The sequence below is a fragment of the Falco peregrinus genome, chromosome 6 (genome assembly GCF_023634155.1).
Source record: "Falco peregrinus isolate bFalPer1 chromosome 6, bFalPer1.pri, whole genome shotgun sequence".
In the NCBI taxonomy this organism is placed as follows: Eukaryota; Metazoa; Chordata; class Aves; order Falconiformes; family Falconidae; genus Falco; species Falco peregrinus.
In genome coordinates, this window is record NC_073726.1 from 68,236,944 (window position 1) to 68,258,551 (window position 21,608).

A 21,608-nucleotide genomic window follows, 5' to 3' on the forward strand; every position below is an offset into this window, starting at 1 on the left:
AGTGTTATCAATAATTAAGAATAAGTTAACAGCCTTGCTTTCATACTCATCCTTCTAATGTCTTTCTTCAGTATTAGGGTTTTGAAAGTGCTTGTTCAAAACTCTGGTGGTTGCTGGGAGTCGGATGTTTCCTGAGAAGAGTGTAAATGGAAGCAATGATCTCACAGTGGCCAAAACAAGCTCTCAAAAGACCAAAGCTTGTTCTACTTCATAGTTATCTTGGTCTTTTAGATGTCCCTGATGGGGACCATTCGTCACACATCTGAATTGTTTGTTTGCTTCCCTTGAGAAAGCCTTCAAAGAGAACAGAAGAGCAAGTTCATGTTTTATACCAAAGCTGAGTCGGCTGCAGCGTGTGGGGTAAATGTGTTGCCAGTACTGGTCTGCGCGATAGCTCACGCAGCCGTGGCAGTGAGTGGCAGCTAAGGAGCTGCCCTGCTCCTTTCTCTAAACTCTAGATGCCTCCAATGGTACAGGCAAATTAAAAAAGCTGCCTGCTTCTTAGAGAAGTTTGTTTTGATTAACACAGAGTCCATCTGGTACCAGCAAAGTTTACATTCCTGTAAACTGCACAGTATTGAGTTTTACTAGGCCACCTACCCTGCTGTCTTCAATTATAAAACCTCTGAGTTCCCTGATGATGTAATTGATTTCAGGATGAGCCGTGCTTTTCAGGAAGCCGGAGCTGCCAAATATCTGTCTTGGCCTCTGCTCGAACTGTGTGAGAGAAGTCCCTGCATTATTAAGCATTTCTTGGATTTATTGTTTGTTGTGATTCTGGTTGCTTCAGGGAGTATTCCTGAAAGGCTTTTAAAAGATAGCAAGTACGCAATTACATGCTGATTTGCTTTGTAGGAAAGCTGGCGCGAAGCTGCCCAAGTGGGCTCCTTTCACACTTGTTTAGCAAACCTGGCGATCTGGATTTCCTCCTCTCATTTTATCACTTCATTATGAAAATCTGGGAGACCTACACCTTGAAATGTTTGCCCACTCTGCAGTAGCATTTTGGTGCATGGAGAACTACCATCAGTACAGTTTTCCTACATGTATCCTGTGCCTGCTTTCATGCAGAAATGAAGAGGTGTGTGTATTTTGGCATGGGAAGCCACATTACACTGATCGTGGTGGAGCAGGTAATAGGGAGTGGATCCTATGAACAGTGGGATGTTTGGCAGCCTGGTTTCTCATAAGAGAAAAGCTTTGCTCCTTAATTGAACTACCACGGAAAAAAAACATTTCTTAACTTAAGCTGCAAAGTAGCAAAACCGTTTGGAGGGGAAGGATCAGAAGGCTCAGGGCTCTCCTGAGCTCTTTCTTCACCCATTCCCAGTTGCCCATTACTTTCATTCTGGTTCCTTCTTGCTTGCTGCCCATTTGCTCTCTAGCACAGAGTGATTTGCAGTTGGTGTCGGTGGAGGGCTTTCTTTTTTATTCCTGGAGATTTTACTGCTCAGCAACATAAACTGTTAGGGGCCTGTCAGGATTTTCTGAAATTCTTTCAGAAGGCCTGCTTTGCAGTGACCATGGCTACCCTGCAATTCGGTGGAACATTTCAAATTAACTTCCTTTTGCAGATAAACTCACACCTTGAAACTGTGCTTGGTAGCTTGCATAGTGTTATGCTTGCTGCAAGGAAGGTGTGAGATTTTAGTTACTCATAGGCAGACAAAAAAAAAGTCAAAATCAAGGTGTTTTAAAGAGTAAGCATTCCTGCACTGTACTGCCAAGGGTGGAAAAGCAACTATTGCCTTCCATTTACACTTATTTTCTGGCTTTAATTTTCTCCTCAGGCCAGGCTTGAGAGAGAGCAGAGAGCTGGTAATAATGAGGGGTTCTTCTAGGCTCTGTGGTGGTCTCCAGTTCTAGATCATTGTTTGCAAGGCCCTGAAGCACAGAAACACTTTCCTGAGCCTCAGCAGCCTAAAATGAAGTTTAACTTTCTTGCTGAAGGGCTACCTTCACGAACAGCCTGCTGTCCCTAGCAGTTGTTCCAGCTAGAACATCTTCAATGTGAACTTGAGCTGTTAAAAGCCAGATCCCTGCTGAGGGTGGCAAAGCAGTGGAGTCGGCATGTCCCCACTGCCCCACAGGTGCTGCCCCCCGAGCTTGTAGCTTGCCTAGCCACGGGTGGCTGTCATGGAGGATGGCAAACCTGTGGCCCGGAGATGGTGGCTGCCTCACGAGTTTTAGGTCACTGATGTGAGGTGATGTAGTTTCTCAAGGATGAAGTTGGCAGACTTCTTGAGACCGATAACAGTGCTTCTCTGTCTCTAATTGTAGTTTTGGAGAAAAAGCTGAAATGTGCTGGCTGATCTTTTCCCAGAATAATTCCACCTAAAGCAAATATTTGTAATGGAAAATTTCTGTCCAAAGTGTTGCAGTTAGTTAAAACTACAAGCGAGTGAAAGCAGGTTCTTGAAAAGAATCAGGCAGCATGATTAATAGAGGGCTGTCCTCCCTCCACCCATAAAAATATAAACAAAATGTAACCCAAAACTTCTGTTCCTGCTGAAAATCACGAGGGGGTTGAGTTTCGTGTAAGGTTCCAGTAGGGAACAAAAGACCGGGGTTTGATCCAAATGCTATTAAAGTCACCGAGAGTCTTTCCCTTTGGCTCCAGTGGGCTTTGGAGCAGGGCCATGGTGAACACTTGAAGGCCAACCTGACCTTTCATGGAGAGAGAAAGCTGAAGGCTTAGTTTCATCTCACTCGTACTTGCTGAAGCCTGATTAAAATCAGTGGGAGCTCAAAAAACTTTACACTTTGCGGAGTTCAGCCCTTGAAGACTAGTCTGACATTTAAGTCAGATTTGGTGCTTAAATGTCAACATTTGTAAATAAGTAGACACCAAAGACAGAAAGTCATCTGGCTTGCTTTACAATGTATGGTTTGGTTCCTGAGTTTTAGGCACGACACTTAGGGAAAGTTTTCTGAAGAGCAGTTATTTTATAGAGAACACCCAGATGTACTTCTTTATTCTTGTTAAATGCTGCCTGTTTCTTGCTGGCTTTGCCCCTGGTGCTTTTGTCTGCATCTTGCCATGGTGACCAGGCTTGCAGACTTCCTACTATAGAAAATTTGAACAAAAAGCCAGATATTAAAGACTCTTGGCAGCATTAGGAAGTGCTGCAATCTTGTTTTTTCAATGACTTGAAAGGTGGAAGCAATCAGATAGTAGACTGTCTTGAGGAATTTGGAAAGGAAATAAGATGTGGTTTATATGCTAGATGTTCACGGGAGAAACTTCTGATGCTTTCATGCTTGGAAAGGTAACTTGTGTGCAGGTGTTGTGATTCATGCTGCAGTTTTTGTAAATAATTTAAATAGAGTATCGCAATACTGATTGTATGTTACACAGAGAAACCTGCAAACATTTCCCTTCTGAATTTATTTTGTTTACTTGCTATTTATAACTTCTTAAAATTATTTGTCATTTTTCAATAGTTTTCTAGCTTCTATATGCTTAAAATATTCCTGTTCTCTCTTCTGTATTTCTTTTTGTTTCTCATCACTTTATTAAAATAATGAAGCCACTGTAAGGTCCAATAGAAATTGAATTATCATTGAATTAATGCCATAGGCATGGCACTGTTTGTTATACTAAGAAAGCTCCTTAGAATTTGTCAAATGCTTCTACTCTATTAAAATTAATATGTAGTTTTGGCTCCAGATACAGTTTAATTATTGAGAAACAGGAAGATTTTTATGAACGCTCCAACAACAATAAGCCACCTGTGTGTTTGTCTCTCTACAGTTAATTATCATAACACCTTGTCAGCAGACTCATAATGCAACTTAAGCATGCAGAATATGCTTTAAAAAAAAAAAGCTTAAAATAAGTTCAGTTCTGCTAGACAGTTATTCCCATCTGTAGAGGCTCAGCAGAGAGCTGGGAACAAGGAGTTTTTGCATTTTAATCATGGCCTAAAATTGAATTGCTCTGTTTGGGTGACCTTTTAAAAATGTGTCTCAGTGTAGTCTTCTGGGAGTCTGAAGACAGCAATCTTAGTGAGACATGTGGGGCTTTTCTAAGGATTAAGGTGTTCATTGATGTTTTAAAAAAAATAACTAACCAAACCCAGATTTTGATGGGGAAACTGCAATGTATTGTAGTGTGTATTGTATGAAGGTGGCCTCAATATTTTACTTAAGTCATGTGGAAAGAGCTTTGAAGAGTAAGAGTGATGTCATTGTTACTGCAGGTTAGTCTAGGGTGGCTGAAACCATGTACAGCTTTTTCTCCAGTTTGAAAAATGAGTTATTGTTTAAAAGTATTTCAACAAATACTTGTTTCCTTATGTTTCAGCTACCTGACTGCAAATAACAACCAGAATTTCTTGTATACTGCAAGGCCTTTTTTGAAGAGAGCTGCTTTGGTGATAAGCTACGTAAGTATGAATGGACTTGATGATGTATTTCTGTGTATGTGACAAAAATGAACATTGCATGGTGGTGTCCCAAAAGGCTTGGAAAGCTTAGATGGTAGAACTTAATACAAAGTTAGTCTTAGAAAGTAGTCTAGATGACTTCAGCTAGGCAGAGACAAGAATATTGCTGTGTTTTCAGTTCAGATTGTCTTCTAATTTATAGTGGTTGCCCTTACAACCACATGATTGTCTGCAGGTATTTCCTGCCCTAAACACAGGAGTACTCTCTGGTGCTGGGCTGACTTTTCAGTGGCATGCTGTTAGCTTCAGTGCAGGGCTTAGTAAGAGTCACAAGAAAAGCTCTGCCTGCAAATACCTGCTGCTTGGCATGCTCCAAGCAGAACTTGACACGTTGCAGGGGAGAAAACAAGCACCTCCACAGGTGTGGACTGGGTGTGCAAGTCCCTGTGTTGCTCTAGGAGTCAGATCCCCTTGCTTGTCCCTTGACAAGTGGTTTCCAGAAAGGTGGAGGAGTGCCAGCCCACGGGAGTCCTTCCAGGGATTAGGATTACACAGCATGAGAAACACCGATGGAGCTTGTCCTTACAGCTGTGCCAGCATGAGTGAACAATAATAGCTTTTAAGACATCATCATGTTTTTTTCCCTCTGTATTTAGGTATGGGTCAATAGCAAAAGTCTGCAGTCTGAGCTGTAGCAGGATGATGGATTTGTCCTTCAAAATGCTGCCTGTGTAGTGGGTAGCCGAGTGCTGTCAGTAATGCACATGTGAAAGCAGGGGGACCCGACGATGTAGAGTGCTGTGTGTGCTGAGGGGTTGGCATGTTTGTCACCTGCATAGGGTGGCAAAATTGAATTTTGCCTAAACTGCTGGGCTGACTCACTTCTAGGAACAGAGCACAGCGTGGAGAACAATCACAACAAAATATTTGCTGGAGGCCTTAGTTCTTCTGAATAGAGCATTGCTAACTGAAGTGTTCTTCTTTAAAGGTGATTCTCGTATTGTATTTCCGCCTCTGGATAATGGGAGGATCCATGCCCATGTTTTCGGAGCAGGACAATCCAGCTTCATTCTCACCGTATTTACTGACGAGGTACAATGCTGCTAATCAAACAGATTTCAGAAGTGTAGCCTTGACATTATTTTTAACCTGCACTGAAATGTTTTACAGATTGCAAATGAGAAGACTTATTTTGTTATCTTAACTTAATTACTTCTTATTGCTCTGTCTAGAACAGAAAGCAAACAGCATTATTTGAACCCCAAAGCATGCTCGGGGTCCTACAGAATTACATTACAGATGCTTTCTTACCGAAAAATGTGGGCTTATTTTTATGCAAAGCCCAAAGAACATAGTTAAATTTCCTGAGCAAAGGACTGGAAGGTCCAGTGACTGAAGCCTAATCCTTAAAACTGGCTGCTCCTGAGGTATGGGATGCAAGCATTTGGCTTCAGCTGAAGTTTGTATAAAAATGGGATGACTATGCTTTTTGGTGGAATATTGGTGGCTGATCAGTGAAGATGGAAGGCAGAACTCCAGTGGCACAGAATACTGCAGAGCTCTGGCTAAGCATAGGATGGAATGCTGTGGATTGATTAAAAACTATGAACCTGAAATTTGTGTTAACAGATATTTGTTATTTTATTACTATCTTTTTTTTTTTTTTTGTAAAAAAAAGATACATAAATGTTTAAATTTGGTAAAAATGCTTTTTTGGGTTTTTCTTTCTTTGCCTGGGACCCAGTGTGTGGTTAGGTGAGCTGATACCACATCCCCCTGTCTCTGCTGGGCCAGACTAGCCAGGCAGGGGCAGCTACAACTTTGTTTTTCCCTCCAAACCTACCTAGGTCGGTGCTCTGAGAAGATGGTAGGAAGTTGATTTCCTCTTAAGACAGGGACATGTGTATAACTGTTTGCTCTGGTTAGTTACTGAACTGGGGAAAGACACTATGGAGGCTTCTGGAGGAATTTACTGACACCTCAAATGAAAATGGGAACAGTCCTCCTCTCTGTCACTTTCTGGCCTTGCTGGTTCCTCATTCCAACAGTGGAATTGCAGCTGAGACACAGGTTAAGATCAAGGAATTCTTATTCAACATCTGCGGCAGAATCGGACTGGATCTCATTTGGGAGACCATTATGATAATGTGACAACAGCCTCTATTACCATCAAGGCTAGAAGTGCTTCCAGGAAGCACACTGGCTGATTTGGAAAGCTGTGATCTGTTCACAGTATTTCTGGCAGATTCATTAATACCAGACCCTGCGTGGCACAGCATGAAGGATTTGCTGCTGTCCCTTTTTGCTATGTCTATGCTGAGATGGGGGTCATCAAGTCATAAATGATCCTGGCCTGATTCCAACTACGTATTCAATGTTGCAAATGTCTTTTGTGTGTTGCCTCTTCGTATCTTGTAATGACGGGGGAAGGTTTTTTTAAACCCAAAAGCCAAGCCATTCTTGGGGTATGAAACAGTGACTGTTTTTACCACCAGCACTATGGATTTTGTTAACAACCTTATGAAAGACAAGTGAGAATGCTGCTGGCTGAGGTCCTCCTTGGCCCCAGCAGCAGCCCTGGCTTCACCATCAGTTCAGCAACACCTACCTGCTCCAAACCTAATGAAGGAAAGCATTGCCAGTAAAAACTGGTATTGTTGTGCTGGAGGGATTCTAAAACTCTGTAGTTATGTCAGCTGTTCCGTTTCTTCTGAGCTTGATCTTAAACCTCACTTTAGCCAATTTACCCAGAAGCCTGTGTCTTCCATCCAGAAAACCCATCCTTTCAGCAAGCCCCAATGCCAGCTGTTATGTGGCTTTCTAACACACAAAGTTAAATTTAGCTGGTCAGTTCCTTCCCTGCTGATCTGGCACCAGCCTCCCACAGCTGATGTTCAGGCTTGGATCCTGACAACAGCAGCCGTGAAGTAGGTTTGTTACTGAATCCCGGTCAGAGTCCAGTCAGGAGACAGGACCAGAGTCTGTCCAGGAGAACGGGTGAGAGGCCAGAGTAAGGACAAGTGAGAACATGTGTCTGTGCGGGGTCCATCTGGGAGACAAGCTACTTACAGAACAGGTCCAAGGGCCATCCAGGAGACATGGCTGAGCTGAAATGGGGCTCCTAGAGCAATGGGCATTAGGTGCAGGGCCAGGTGAGGCTCATCAGGGCCCTGACAGTGAGTTGCTGCAGTTCAGTATCTGCCACTTCTCCTGTCATGGATCTTGTTGATGACCTGTGATAGTCTCTGTCCTCACTCTCTGGGCAGTGTATGATCTAGAAAGAAGCTGGGTCCTGAGCTTCTGTTAACCTTAAACCAAGTCTCCTGGCACGAGCCTTCATCTTAGATGTGAGGGATCTGCAGAAGATATCTATAAATTCTTCTCTGCAAGTCTTGTTTTTCTGAATTCAAACCTTAAGCTGACCACCACCTTGAAGTTGCAACCAGCCAACCTGAACATCGCCAAAGACTGGCTTTCCTGATCCCATGCACCGTCGTAAGCCTGCGGGATCCACCTGCCAGCACGTTAGGCTTGCTCAGTAACACCTGCTTTCCTGAAACCAGGAAATTTACTTCAAAATAGTCAGTAAGCCATCAACTGCCTCAGAGCTAGCTATAGGCTCAGCTGTGCTGCTGGCAGTAGTCTTCATGTTATACCTGTGGGGTTTACCTGCAAACAAGAAATCTGAGTTGAGAGCTGTTTTTTTATTGTTGTATCTTGCCAGTCTTGCGGAGCTGTAGGAAGACGAATTAGTCAATGTGGATGATAACTCAGGGTAAGTTTCTGGACAGCTGGGTGGCAAATTTTTGCTAAATGGGCGAGCGGTCAATCCTGCAAGGTAGACAGAGACCCAATGACTGTCTCTGAGCTGACACCCCACAATGCACCCACTAACCACAGCCCCTCTCTTGGCAACAAACCTTTTCCTTCCTCATGTCCTCATTCAGACTCGAACTATAACTCTCACCTGAGAATTTGTCTTACTGTGGCCAGAGCTGAAGCTACTGCTGCAGAGCTGACATTGCGCCAGTCATCATGACTGCAGGACTGGGATGTCAGATGGAGCCAGTAAGGCTGAGTGCCGTAGGCCTGATTTCTAGGAAGAGCTGTGTGTCTGGCCGGTGGGAAGGCTAGGCTGAGGTACTGGGCTGGCATTCAGCTGAACTGCAAGGAAAAGGGACGCTGAAGAGATAAGATTGTTTTTAAAACCTGGTATTTCCACAGGGTGGAAGTAAGAAGCTGAGTAAATTGCTTGAGGGTGGATTTGGAGGTGACACAGCTTGCTGGCCCCAGTGTAAAGGGTGACATTAGGGTCTAGGACATCAAGGCCTGAAGATATTCAGCATCCAAGTAGGTGCTGGTGTGTGTGGTTGCTTGCTCAGCTGGTGGATCCCCAGTCACACGGGAGAGTTTGTATTATGGCCCAGCCTCAGAGAAGCTGTGAGGCAGTGTGTGTTCCTCAGCTGTAGACACCTATAGCAGCAGCATATGAAGGGTTGCTGTGAGAAGCTTTTAACGAGGTTCTGAAGGCAGTAGTTAGGTCACAGCACTGAATTTAAAGCCAGGATGTTATTTGCAGGTTGGATTGAGTTGAGAGGAAGGAAGTGGAAGAGCTAAGTTTGGTGTCAAGACCAGAAGGGAGAAGCCCCATGAAGCTAAAACAAAGGCCAGCATTGGGTGGTGATCTTGAGGTGGTTACTGACACCTTAACTGTGGCTGAAACAAGGGTTAGTGCTCAGGCAGAGGGCAAGTTGTTTTGTAGCAATCTGAGGATCATGCAGGGCACAAATGGGAGTTTCTCTTTGCAAGCAGTCGTCTTTATTTGCACTGAGCTTGAAATGCGGTTATTGTGCATGTCTCAGCAGGGTGAGTGTTATGGTTTTCAACAGAGTTGAATGTTATTGTAAGACTCGGCCAACTTTGTGGAGCTAGGAGGAAGGCTGATGACAACAAGGAGAATAAAAAAGAAAAGCAGTAATTTAGAAATGTGTGGCAGTCTTTGTGAAATGCATAGTTAGATTTGGAGTCGGGGTTTTGGCTGACACAGGATGAACCCAAAGGAGTATTGTTAACTCTGGCAAGGTTTCTGTGTCAGCTGGTGAGCTGTACGGGTGTGGTTTGTCCTGATAAACGTAACACAAGGGTTATTAGAGCTAGAGTAGGGGTAGGTGTAAGTTGTGGGTTTGAAAAATATTGAGTAATGAGGTCAGATTTTGTCAGCCCTTGTGATGCTTGTAGTGTAAATTAGATGGCTGAGGGTGTGAGAGAGGTCTATGCATCCATGACTGTGTGGAGGAGGGGAGCGTATAGAAATTAAGGTGTATCAATTAAATCTAAGAGGACACAGGTTCAAAGCAAGCCAAGGAGGTGGCTTGCAACAGGTAGTTCAGCTGGGGAGCTCCTTCCTGCAGGATGCTGTGGGTGTGCTGAAAGTTTATGCAGACTCAAAAGAGAGATTTGCCAAGTTAAAAAAAGAAATCCAGGCTACTATATATGCAGAAACCATGTTCAACTTGGGGACATTATGCTAGCTAGAAACGGGAAAAAATTAGCATGTTCTTATATGCTTTGCTTGGCATTAATTTTTGGTCACTGCTGGAGAGAGGAACCTGGTCTGGACAGACCTTTGATGTGGCCCAGTTTGGCTTTAGAACGTGACTACGTGTTCTGTGTAACCTGTACCCAGTTTTGGGCAACACAAACGTATAAATTATACAGATAATTACTTCTTTAACCATTGGAAGACAAAATATGCTGGAATAGTGACAGTTTTTTAGTCTTTAAAAAGAATAATCATGTTCGGTATGTTCACTAAATTACTGTCCTTAAAATTACAAATTATATTCCCAGACACATTAAAACTTCCAGTGACATAAATGAAAGCCATATTTCCATGTCCTTCAGTGTGTTTCTTGGCAAGAGTGATCTGAGAAGATGAAATCTGTCCATCATTCCCTTTCCCGGCGAAGGCAGAAATGAAGGTGTTTGGAATCTTGCTGTTTGTAAGCTCTGCCATTGCAGGCTGTTGTATGCTGCAGAAGGGATGTACTTTCAGTGACCTGCCTTAAAGAACATAGATTTCCTGTCGTTGTGACTTGCCATCCCAAAAACTGCTATAGGTGATCTGTTGCAATAGAAAACCTGATCTCAAACCTCTTTTGAAACATTCTGGCTTGTACTGGATGAAAGTTGAGGAAGAAGGCAATTGAAAAGGTTTTGAGAGCTACCCAGCTTTAGGTAAACAGTGTACTGAAGTGCAGCTCAAGTGCTAGCAGGTCGTTGAGTGGTGGGGCTGTCATGTTTCAGGCATTTTGCACAATGTTTCTTTCTTCTGCTCTTCTTGAGGGGAAAGAAGTAGGAGGCCTCCAGGTAAATGGATTGTATTGCTAACACCATAGTAAGACAAGGGAAAAGTCCGTTGTATAGCATCTCTCAAGGTGTTTGAAGCAGATTAAGTCCTGCCAGCCATTTCAAACTAAGAAAGTATGGGGTTTTTTTAAACTATATCTTTGGGAGTCAAGTCATATTAATTTTTGGTGGCATTTGCTTGTGACCTCCCTTGGCTGATCACTCTGGGCAAGAAGCAGGCTTCTTTGTGGTGTTGTATTAAATAGTTAATGCATTTCTACTAAGACTGCCTTGAGATAACGTTGTCCTACGGTTGAACTGCTCTCTGTAAGCCGGCTTTCTGTATTTGCTGTTTCAATCAGGTAAATGAGAATTCAGTGCCTCGGAAAGCTGAAGAAATGCTTACACATAAAAACTGGCACATGCTCCTTTTCATAGAGATTTGTGACTGTTTTCTGAGCAATGCATTTAATAATCCTAGTTGTAAATTCAAAGAGAATGAACTACTGAGAGGTACACAACAGACCTGTGTGGAGAAGTGGGTCCCTGTGCCAGCCAGCTCTGCCAAGACAATAGAAGTCAGGTGCAGCATCTGCTCTGGTATGGGATTTTCACTGACCTTAGGCTGGGAACTGGAATTAAAATAGACCCCTGTGACATCAGTTCTTAATTATCCAGGCTTGCACATGCTTCCTGAGTGGAAAAGTTCAGCCCCACTTGTAATCTCTGCAGGCACCTAGCATTCAGGGCTTACTTCTAGACAAAGGGGAGAGCAACAGCATCAGTAAAAATTGCTGTCATGCCTACCCAGGGGCCAGACAGTCCATACATTAAGTGTAAAATGTATTCTTTATTTCAAGGGGGCTGGGGGTTGGGGGAAAGCCTATCTGGAAGATGGTGCTACAAAGCAAAGGCCATCCTACAGTAGCAGGTTCCCAGAGCCGCATGAAAGATTTCAGCATCTCTCTTAGTTAAGTTTTCTTGGTTTAATGAATAAACTCAGGTAGGTATTGCTGCTCTGGAAATCAGCTTGATAGGCATTTTTAATGGGCCATGGTGCTTGCTGCAAGTGTTGGTTACACAACAAGCCTTCCCTTCCAAGAGCCTGCATGTGCAGTGGAGGGGGTGCAGGCGAAGCAGAGGCCACTGACTCCTATAGGCGCGATGCATTTTGCTTTTCAGAGTACTTCCACGCAGGAAGGCTGGACCATAGCCAGTCTCTGGGGCAAAGCAGCATGCCCAGGACATCCCTTTGGCTCCCGCCAGTGTGGGGTAGGTAATGCTCTGGGGTGCGATGGACTGTTTCCAGAAATGTTATCACAGCGGGTTTATGAGGTCTGGTTTTTAATTTCCTGAGGATCAGCCACCAGTATCTCAGCGGCTGTCCAGTGGATGCTCCATCCCCTGCCACCTCAGTGAGCCTCTTCTGAAGCAGTTGCCCACTGATGGCTGGGGGTTTTGGCTGTGTGACTTCTGGAGTGCGTTGCTGTCGGTGGCAAGCTATGGATCACGTTTGATCACAAGGCATGCTCTCACCCACAGCACACGGGGCTTTGTGGAGGGAAAGCAGTACATGATCGGTCTCAGGTTTTCCAGCATTGAGACTCTGACAGCAGGCTCGGGTTTCACTGGAAATTCACAGGCTCTTTGAAAGCCTACTCTGCAAGAATTTGTTATTTTTCAGATTCCTAGCCACAGAGTTGAAACAACTGGGAGGGTGCCATTCACCAGATCAAAGCTCTTCAGGCTGTAAAGCTATAGAGCACATCGTAGTCTGCCTTTCCCTCTGTGCCCGGGGTGCATATAAACCCACCTTCCAGAGGAGTTACCTTGCTATTCATGAAGCTGCAGCTGTCTGTTTATTTCTATCTTTGTCTTTTGTACTCTGTCCTCTACTGACTGACAGCTTTTTTTCCCTAGATGCAAAAGTTTTGATGAAAGGGAACACATAGGCACTTTTTCCAGTTACAAGGACTTTCTGTCTAGTCAATATTTGCATTTGGATGCTAAATTGAAATTGGAATGTCTATTGCTTCCTTGTGTAGTCTTACTCCATCACTGAATGTGCTGCATAGGCAGAGTGTGATTTTTCTTCTAAGGCTACGAAAAGAAAATGTTTAGGCTGACAGTATACAGAGCAGGAAAATAAACTCATGTGGGAAGGTATGACTGGACTGGCAGTTCCCCAGGGGAAGTGCAAATATATACAATTTTAAGACAATATCCTTAAATACCACCACCTGGTTATAACTGCAGCCACATGTGTCCTAGGAGGACATTATTGTGAAGCGGCTCATCAAACACACTTGGTTTTAGGGCTTTGTAGAGGATGAAGAAAGCCTTGAGTTGAAATCAGTTCAGCTGTTAATGCAAGTGAGAAGCTCTTTTCCCTAATAAAGGAGCTCTTCTCACCCTTACAGTGAACCGAAACTTCCCTGGCTCACTGGTAGTGTCTGTTCAGAAGAGTATTAACAAGGTCTGTGACTTCTGAAAGGGCAACAACTACCTTCCTGCTTCTGTTTCAGATCCCCCCTTCTTCGTACACCCCATTCTTTTCCCAAATACCAATTAAGTGCACTGTTATCACCTGTCTTCTAGATAGGTCCATTTTTTCCCCAACCAGGAGAATATTTTGCCTTTGCCTTGCTAAAATCTCCAATGCAGGAAAATCTGCTTGCAGGTGGATACCCTGTTGGGTCATTGGGGGTAAGGTTGCTTATCAGGAATGGGACAGGTTGTCCCTGAACTGGGTAAGTGGTAGGTTGTACCCACTGTGTGCACCTACAAAGAACAGTCACTGGCCCCTGTTTTTCCATGCAGCTTCTGTGGGGCATGGTCTGAGTCTTGTGATCGCTTGTGTAGCTCAGTTTTAGAAAGAAATCTGTAAGCATAGTCCCTGGGTGCTGGGTAGAAAAGCTTAAAATGCTCCAAAATCAGAAAGCAGATGAAACTCCTCATAAATTTCTGTAAATCTTGTAATATTTTTTTTTTAGCTAGTCTCATAATCCTCACATGCTGTGATCGCCTGGATTTGGCAGAGCTGAGACTATGGCTTTTCCAAGTTTGTTAGTCTTGATTACAGTAAAGGGTAACAGATGATCTCTCAAGTGTTTTTTCTGTTGTATTGTTTATGGCTTTAGGTAGTGCCCTTTACTTTCATTTTTGCAACAGAAGCAATTAATTCAGGTAGTTGTATCTTGCAACAGGTTGTAGATACGAGTCACCCTGTATTTATCTCAAACATGGCACACAACAGTACATTTAAACAACAAAATTTAAAACTAAGCAAACAGGATTGCCATGACAACACCGGCTACCTACAGGAGGAGCTGGTTTTATGAACATGGCAGAGAAGTGAAAAGGAAACACTTGATACTCGCTGAAACTTGGATTTCCGTGTTCAGTTTGCAAATAGCAAAAACCCAAACAACTCTGCTGTAATGCAAATGATGTTACCCATCCCGAGGGAAAACCGATTGCCCATCAAGAGGCAGATTCTTCCAGTCACCTCACCAGTAACACTGTTTTGCCTGAGATTAATTGATGGAGTAGGAGATGTTACACGCAGGGATTTTTCTTCCTTGGAATTCCAGTGGACATGAACAGCAATATAAAGATCTTTAATTTAAAATATAATTCAGTTAGTCAACTAATTTAAAGAAAATACTTTTGTTACCATTTGCAGGTAGGTTGCTGAAATGCAATTAGCTCCTGGAGTGATTCTGTGAATCTTTGAGTCTTTTCAAAATTTGCCAATTATTTCCTTGAGGTGTCAGCTTTGGTGAGAGGGTTCTTCCAAAGTTTCTCCTGCATTTAGCTTTCTTCCTGATTAGCCTTGTAGTATGAGAACCACACAGATATAAAGGAGTATCATGTGCTTTTGACAGCCATAAGTAAAAAGCAGTACTGAATTGTCAGTAACTATTATTAGCATCCTGTTATTTTTCTGTTCCTAGTATCTAGAATAGCGATAGCTTTATTTTATACAGACATCCATTGTATTCAAGGATAGGTTACCAATGCCGAAAGCATATCCAAACTTTTGCCTGGATCAGAGCTTGCTCAAGGCTTTCTTGCAGCTTATAAATGCCTCCTGAAATCAGGCACTGCCCTGCTGGATCTTGCTTCTGTGCCTGCTAATGGCACATGCACAGTCAATGAGAGTGTTCAGGCTTGATGACAAGAGATGTGGCCAAGGGCTCTCCAGTAGGGTGTCTGGACAGGTGAACCAGCTGACCGTATATAGATGGTAACGACTGTCATAGGCTTTAAAATTATTCACTGCTGTTGGCAGAGTGTATTTAAGAGACTAATTATTGCTGTAATGGAATGGGGTGATTGTCCATCCCCTCTGGGACCTGCCTCTGGCAGCAAGTTGTGCACATGGCTCCCAAGGAAGACAGAAACCTCACAAGCACATGGAAAGAGAGACTTGTTTACAACCCCCTCCTGATCAGCACATGTCTTCTCATTTTCAAGAGCAGTTTGTCCTAACCTTCCACAGAAATGCATTAACTCAGTTGATCTGGCTACCTCGAATTCCTCTTAAAATTTGTGTCATCGTTTAACCCTGGCTGGCAACTAACCCCCACACAGCTACTCGCTCATTGCCCCCTGCTAGTGGGATGGGGGAATCAGTAGAGTAAAAGTAAGAAAACTTGTGAGCTGAGATAAAGACAGTTTAATAGGTGATGCAAAAGCAGTGAGCACAAGCAAGGAATTCATTCACCACTTCCCATGGGCAGGCAGGTGTTCAACCACCGCCAGGAAAGCAGGGATCCATCAGATGTAACGGTTACTTGGGAAGAGAAACTCCATCACTCTGAATATCCCCCCCTTCGTTCTTCTTCCTCAACTTTATATGCTGAGTATGGCGTCCTATGGCATGGAATATCCCTTTGGTCAGTGGGGGTCGGCAGTCCTGGCTGTGTCCCCCACTAGCTTCTTGTGCTCCCCCAGCCTGCTCGCTGCTGAGATGGGGTGAGAAGCAGAAGAGCCCTTGGCTCTGTGTAAGCGCTGCTCAGTAATAATGAAAACATCCCTGTATTATGAACACTGTTTTCAGCACAAATCCAAAACACAGCTCCATGCTAGCCAATATGAAGAAGATTAACTCTACCCCAGCCAAAACCAGCACAATTTGTTAAACTGACTCAATTTGTTGTGGCAGCAAACTGTGTTTATTTATTCTGTGCTGCATAACATTTTATTAGCTCCCACCTTATCAGTGAAGATGCAGAAAAGCAACTAGTCTGTCTTTTGCAGTGGTGCATTTTGTAAAGATCCCAAATGTTGTGTCGGTCCTTCCTACTCAACAGCCCAGCCTGAGTAAGTTGGGGAGGGTTTCTCGTATGTGTTTTGGTTTGCATACAAACTTCCACGAATATTGTGGTACTTATTGAAAATGTTAATATGCCATGGCATAAAAGGACACTCCCTCCAAAAGCTGGGCTCTCCTAAGGCATCAAGTGCAAAACTAAGTCAGTACTGCTGAAAATCCTAATGTACACACTTGTAACAGTATTGTATGCCATGACATTATTCAGATTGACATAAATGAACATACTTTTTCTTTTAAAAGTAAAGCTAGAAATGGATCTCAGTTTGGCTTTTAAGTAGCTGTAAATAGATGCTGGCAACCTTTTCTTGGTTGACGTTGTGTTGAGGCTGATACAGAAGTCTTGTTTTGTATCGCAGCCGAGCAGAGGTGAGGCCAGGCCACATGTAACATCACGAGTGAGCGCCTTGTGATTAAGCTCCACCAGATTTTGCATTGCTGCGTTTCTCTGTAATGAGGTCCAGAAAAGATTGGCTTGGTGACTAGAAAAGATGTATTTGTTTCTTTAGAAATAGTGAACAATCAAAATTGTAAGAGGAGATTGGTTAAAATTAGATTATGTTTTTGAGGGATGCTTTCTTAAATAGAAACTGGCTTTTTAATCACTGCCTCCGTTCAGAGAGAAGATGGATTTTCTCTCACTTTTCCCCTTGTTTACTACCTCAGAGGGGGGAGGGGAGGAAAATGGAGGCATAGAAACATACTAAATGGCTGAAAACCTTAAAAATGTCGGAATATTCAGTTTTCCATCAGAACTGGGAGCTTAGAAAGATTTGCAGGGAAATGAGAATGTGTCTTTTCCACTGTTTACAATGAGATGTTATTCCAGCTCTGTAAGCCTCCCTTCTTTTGGGTCTCTGTGCTGCTGCAGATATTTTTTTTTTTCAGATGAGAAGATAAACTGATATCCTAACTGTCTGTCGTTATTTAAACATGGTTTCACAAAAAATTTAGGCCTGTTCCATCCCTGTGTCTTGGCACAGCACCCATCTGGGAACTTCCATCCTGCCTGCCTGGAGTCACGTTTAGCTTTGGTGTCTTACCCCTTCTGCAACAAATACAATATAATGTTGTTAAGTGCTGCTGTAAGGGGATGCATTTTGACCCCAAAGAGGCATGTCTGTAAGTGGTGAGTGAAACAATTCTCTGTCCACATGGCGTGACATCTCTTGGGCATCCTTTGTTATTGTTTTAATAAACCTGCTAAGGTACTGCAGCAACTGCATGTGGTAACAACAGCAAAAGCAGGCTCAGATGGAAGAAATCCTATGCAGGGTAGAATATAACTTCATTTCTTTTTGAGTATTTGCTGCCATCTTTGGTGCTGTTCATAATGTGGATTTTCCATCTGCAAACCAAGGAAGATTTTGTCTGTTCTAAGACTGTTGCAATGTTGGTTGGTTGACTTCATGACTGCTGTAATAATCTCCAACCTCTTGCATACAAAAGTATTTGAACTTTTATAAATGTGGTTTGAGGGGGATGTGCGTTGGGCAAGTAGGTGCCAAGCAGCAAAAGGCTGAGAGGGAGAGGGGATGTTGGTTTGATTTTATTTTTTTCTTAGTGTTCCCCCCCCCCCCCCCCTTTTTTCTTGTTTTCTTTAGTCCAATCATACATATGCTGTTCTTGCTCAGTCTTCTGAAAACCTGCATACTTCCCAGAGGGCAGCATGTTTCCCATTTCCATTCCCCATTAATTTCCTCTCTGCTGAGAGTACCAATTAATGAAGGTTACACCACTTTGAAAGGCTCCCTGCTTCTCCATCGCTTCTGTGGCCCATCTCATGCAAACTGCCCCCAGCCCTAATAAGCTATGATGGGATCAGCCAAGAATCACTGTCTGCTTCCCTTCTTCTGTATTTCCTCTCTGTGCTGGGATGCGAAGAGAAAAGGTCTGAATTTTAATTGCTCAATATTGTGCACATAGGAGAAATCATAAATTGTAAGTTAACCTCAGCTAGAAGGACATTTTGTGTTGCAGGAGCGATGCAGTGAACTGTGTAGCAGTTCAATATATGTATGTACCTGCTTAGTTATTATTCATTTATTGTTGAAGTTGGTAGAAAGTCACTTCAAAAATTTAACATTCAATAGGAGATGAAGACCTCTTAATTTTCCAAAGGCTGGTGCACAGAAACCATGCAAATATTATTGATTTTATGTTATTTCTTTAAACGTTCTGTTGAAGTGCCCCTTACCTATGTTAGCATCATCTCTTTATTGACAGAAAGTTGTGGTATTGCCTGTGTGTGCAGAGTTTTGTGGGTTTTTGGTGGGTTGGGATTTTTTTTCTCCCCCATGCTTCCATATAGTATGTGTTAATTGCCAAAGAAAAACGTTTCATATGTTGGCGGTCATTTCATGTATTATGTTACCTGTTCTCTTTTGCAGGTTTCTAACTTACTCCTACCTTCTGGCCTTCAATGCATGGCTTCTGCTGGCACCGATCACCCTGTGCTATGACTGGCAGGTCGGCAGCATCCCTTTGGTCGAGTCTGTTTGGGATGTGAGGAACTTAGCCACAGTGTTCCTGGTGCTGGTGATGATGTTACTTAGCCTGCACTGTATAGCTGCATTCAAGGTAACACCAAAAGACATGCAATACAATGTTTTGTTTAAAATCTTTTGTGTCCTAATCTTCAGATGTAATGGTCAGTAGGCATGAGTTTTCCTCTCAAATGCATTGGATCGAGATGAAAAAAACATACCACTATATAACTAATGCAGGCAAGCATAACAGATAAAAATGTCCCTCTAGTTCAATGTCTCAGTCTCTAATTGGTCTGATTTGAGGGCAAAACTTGGCCTGGAGTACTGCATTCAATTACTGCTAATGATCCAAACCCCACTGAAGTTGTTAAGCATCTCTGCCTCTCCCATAGTCATTAGGCTCTTAGTCGCTTGCTTCAGACAGGACTGGGACCTGTCATCTGTAGAGCCATTTGAAAATAAAATCAGTTATTTTATTCGTACCTTTGCTATGCTTCTAAAACCTAAACGTGGATACATCTTGATAAGAAGATTTCCCATCAGCAGAGTAATGGAATGTGGAAATTGGAAATGATCTGGAAACTGTTTTTTAGCGTAAATAATACAGTTGGTAAGCCATGCTTCACAGTTCACCTTTCCAGATCCACCATTAATTGTATGGCAGAAATGAAAGTGAGGTTGTACTAGAGTTGTCACAGATCAGATATGCACTTACATGGAAGGGGGCTTTTGTGTGGATCATAGAAAGTTGCAAGCTATTCCTCCTTCAGCTCTGTTGTGGAGGCTTCTTTAGGAGAGGTATTGGTAATCATTTTTTAAATAGTGCAGAAGTTTCTCTTCCTTAAACATACTTATCACTGAAAAGCATAGTAGGGGAGTGACAGGTTTTTAATACCTATGTTATGCTAAAATGTGCAGGTCACGTACGTGCTTCACTCTCTACCCTGGCAGTCTTCCTGTGCTCCTGATAAGAGACAGAAAATGAACCAAGCAGTTTGAGACTCTGGAGTCATTAATTTAGGTTATACATTGACTGATGCTGTATGGGAAATATAGGAAAATACCCTATAGGGTATTCACTAGCCCTACCTGCAGGTTGTACATCATCTTGTATTCCTCCTGTTTTCATTACTCACTGCTAGAGATATTCAGAAGTGTTTGTAGTAGACCTAATCCTGTTCCCAGGGAAGTTAATGATAAAATTCTCATTAGCCCAGTACTGAATACTTCTGAAAAATCTTATCCCATGTTCTTTGAAGTTTTGGTTGCTTTTCATTTCTTCTCCTGTTGTTGGAATTGGTACCATGTATAAGATTAATGTTGTTGGTTTGCTGGGAAAAAAAATCTTCCAAGATTATCCAAAGACGTTTTGTGTTATTTTGGGTAAAACAATAATCCAGAAGGATTGCTTTGGGTACCTGAATAGTTTGTCTTCTCTCAAACTAAAACCCAAAATATTTCAAAATACTTTGTGCATTAAGTGTCTAGAAGTTACCGTACTTCTTTTCCATCTGGGTTTTTTTTGGTTTTTTTTTTTTTTTCCTTAAAGGCAAAACATTTCAGTCTGGATTTATGAATAACACTGCTTGATTTGAAGCTGCCACTTCTTATTTTTTGTAAGAGTAAGTTCTCTGCTTTGCTCTTAACCACTATTAATGTTGCGTTAAGCAACACAAATTTAATTCTCCAAGCATTTACTTAGTGGATGCTTTGAAATTAATCTTGTAGATTCCTTTGTGTTTATCCTTGAAAACCCTAAACTCAGAATAAGTTGAACCTGAAGTGATCTGCTTTTGTGTCTAAGCCAAGTAAAACCAGAACCATCACCTATTCTTGACGAAGTGCTCTAATCAGTCTCTACTCACAGCCTCCCAGCAAACCCACTGTGAACACAGAACTGGTAATGGTCCCAGGGGGTCAACTTGGACATGTTTCCCACAGCTGTAGGTATAATTAGAGGTAGCTGAGATATTCTGCTTTTCAGGAAGTTCTGAATATCTAAAACTATTTTCTATTTTATTTTTAATGACTCTCTTAACCCCAGTTTTGATACTGCCACGAAGTGGTATGAAGCTGATTGGGTGGTGCCGAGCAGAATGAATTATTGAGGCAAGCAAACAGTAGGAAGAGGCACATTTCCTGGAAATAAATTGTCCTGTTTGGCTTTAGACAGTCTTGGGAATGTCTTCTACAGCTAGGAGAGGGAAGTTCAGGACATGTGAACTGCAGCCACAATTCATTATGTTAGGGTCTTAAGAAAGCTTCTTTCCAAATGCAACAGCAGTGGCCTTTCATATGACATTGTTCCCCTCAAGGAGGACCATCCTTCAGTGAAGCCCCAGGCAGGCTATTTCTCAGTATTTTGCAGGGTGTAGGCAGCATGAGACGCATCAGTTAATTTTTCATATTTCATAAAGTGTAAGGTGTTCTGGTTTTTTTTTTCGCAACAAATGCACAGAACTCTTTTAGCAGCCATTTTTCTCTCCTCTTTCATTGCAAAGTCTAAACTGGAAGCAATAGCTTGCAATTTTCTAAGGAATGGTTTTAGAGTGAACAGGCATGCCGTTTGTGTGCTGTTCATTTGAGTGTGTAGGTGTGCAGGGGTAAGAGAGGACAAAACCTCACATTCATTCTCATTGGCACTAACACTTTCCTCTCTGTGGTATGGAGAATGGAAATACTAGAAATGATTTTGGCAGAAGTGAAGACTGTGCAGTGAACACTGAACTGATTTTCAGTGGCAAGAGGCAATGAATGTGCAGCCACAAAACAAGCTCACAGGAGACTTGCAGAATATATTACATGGACTGTAATTAGAGAATGCGTGTATTGGATTTCTGCCTTTGTTGCCATTGAATTTTAAACAGGGCTAATTTGTTGTTGATGTTTGTGATTAGGTTAATAACCCTGTTGGCATGTGTGTGTAGTGCTGATAAAGGACATCTAAGGGATGAAGCTTTTTTGTTCCATTTCACTTCGTGAACGTTGTCGTACCTCAGAAGGAGAAGAAACAGTGCAAGATTCCTACCCATAAGTGCTTTGCTT

The 21,608-nt window shown here is 42.6% G+C and overlaps 1 protein-coding gene across 2 annotated transcripts in view; it reads left to right on the forward strand.

The window, feature by feature from the left end:
• TMTC1 (transmembrane O-mannosyltransferase targeting cadherins 1) overlaps positions 1-21,608 on the forward strand; it is a 147,779-nt gene that overhangs the window by 50,708 nt on the left and 75,463 nt on the right. For both annotated transcript variants that reach the window (XM_055808347.1, XM_055808345.1), the window contains exons 6-8: positions 4,307-4,388; positions 5,377-5,480; positions 18,465-18,654. In XM_055808347.1, coding sequence (XP_055664322.1) covers positions 4,307-4,388; positions 5,377-5,480; positions 18,465-18,654 — 376 coding nt within the window. The remainder of the gene's footprint in view (positions 1-4,306; positions 4,389-5,376; positions 5,481-18,464; positions 18,655-21,608) is intronic.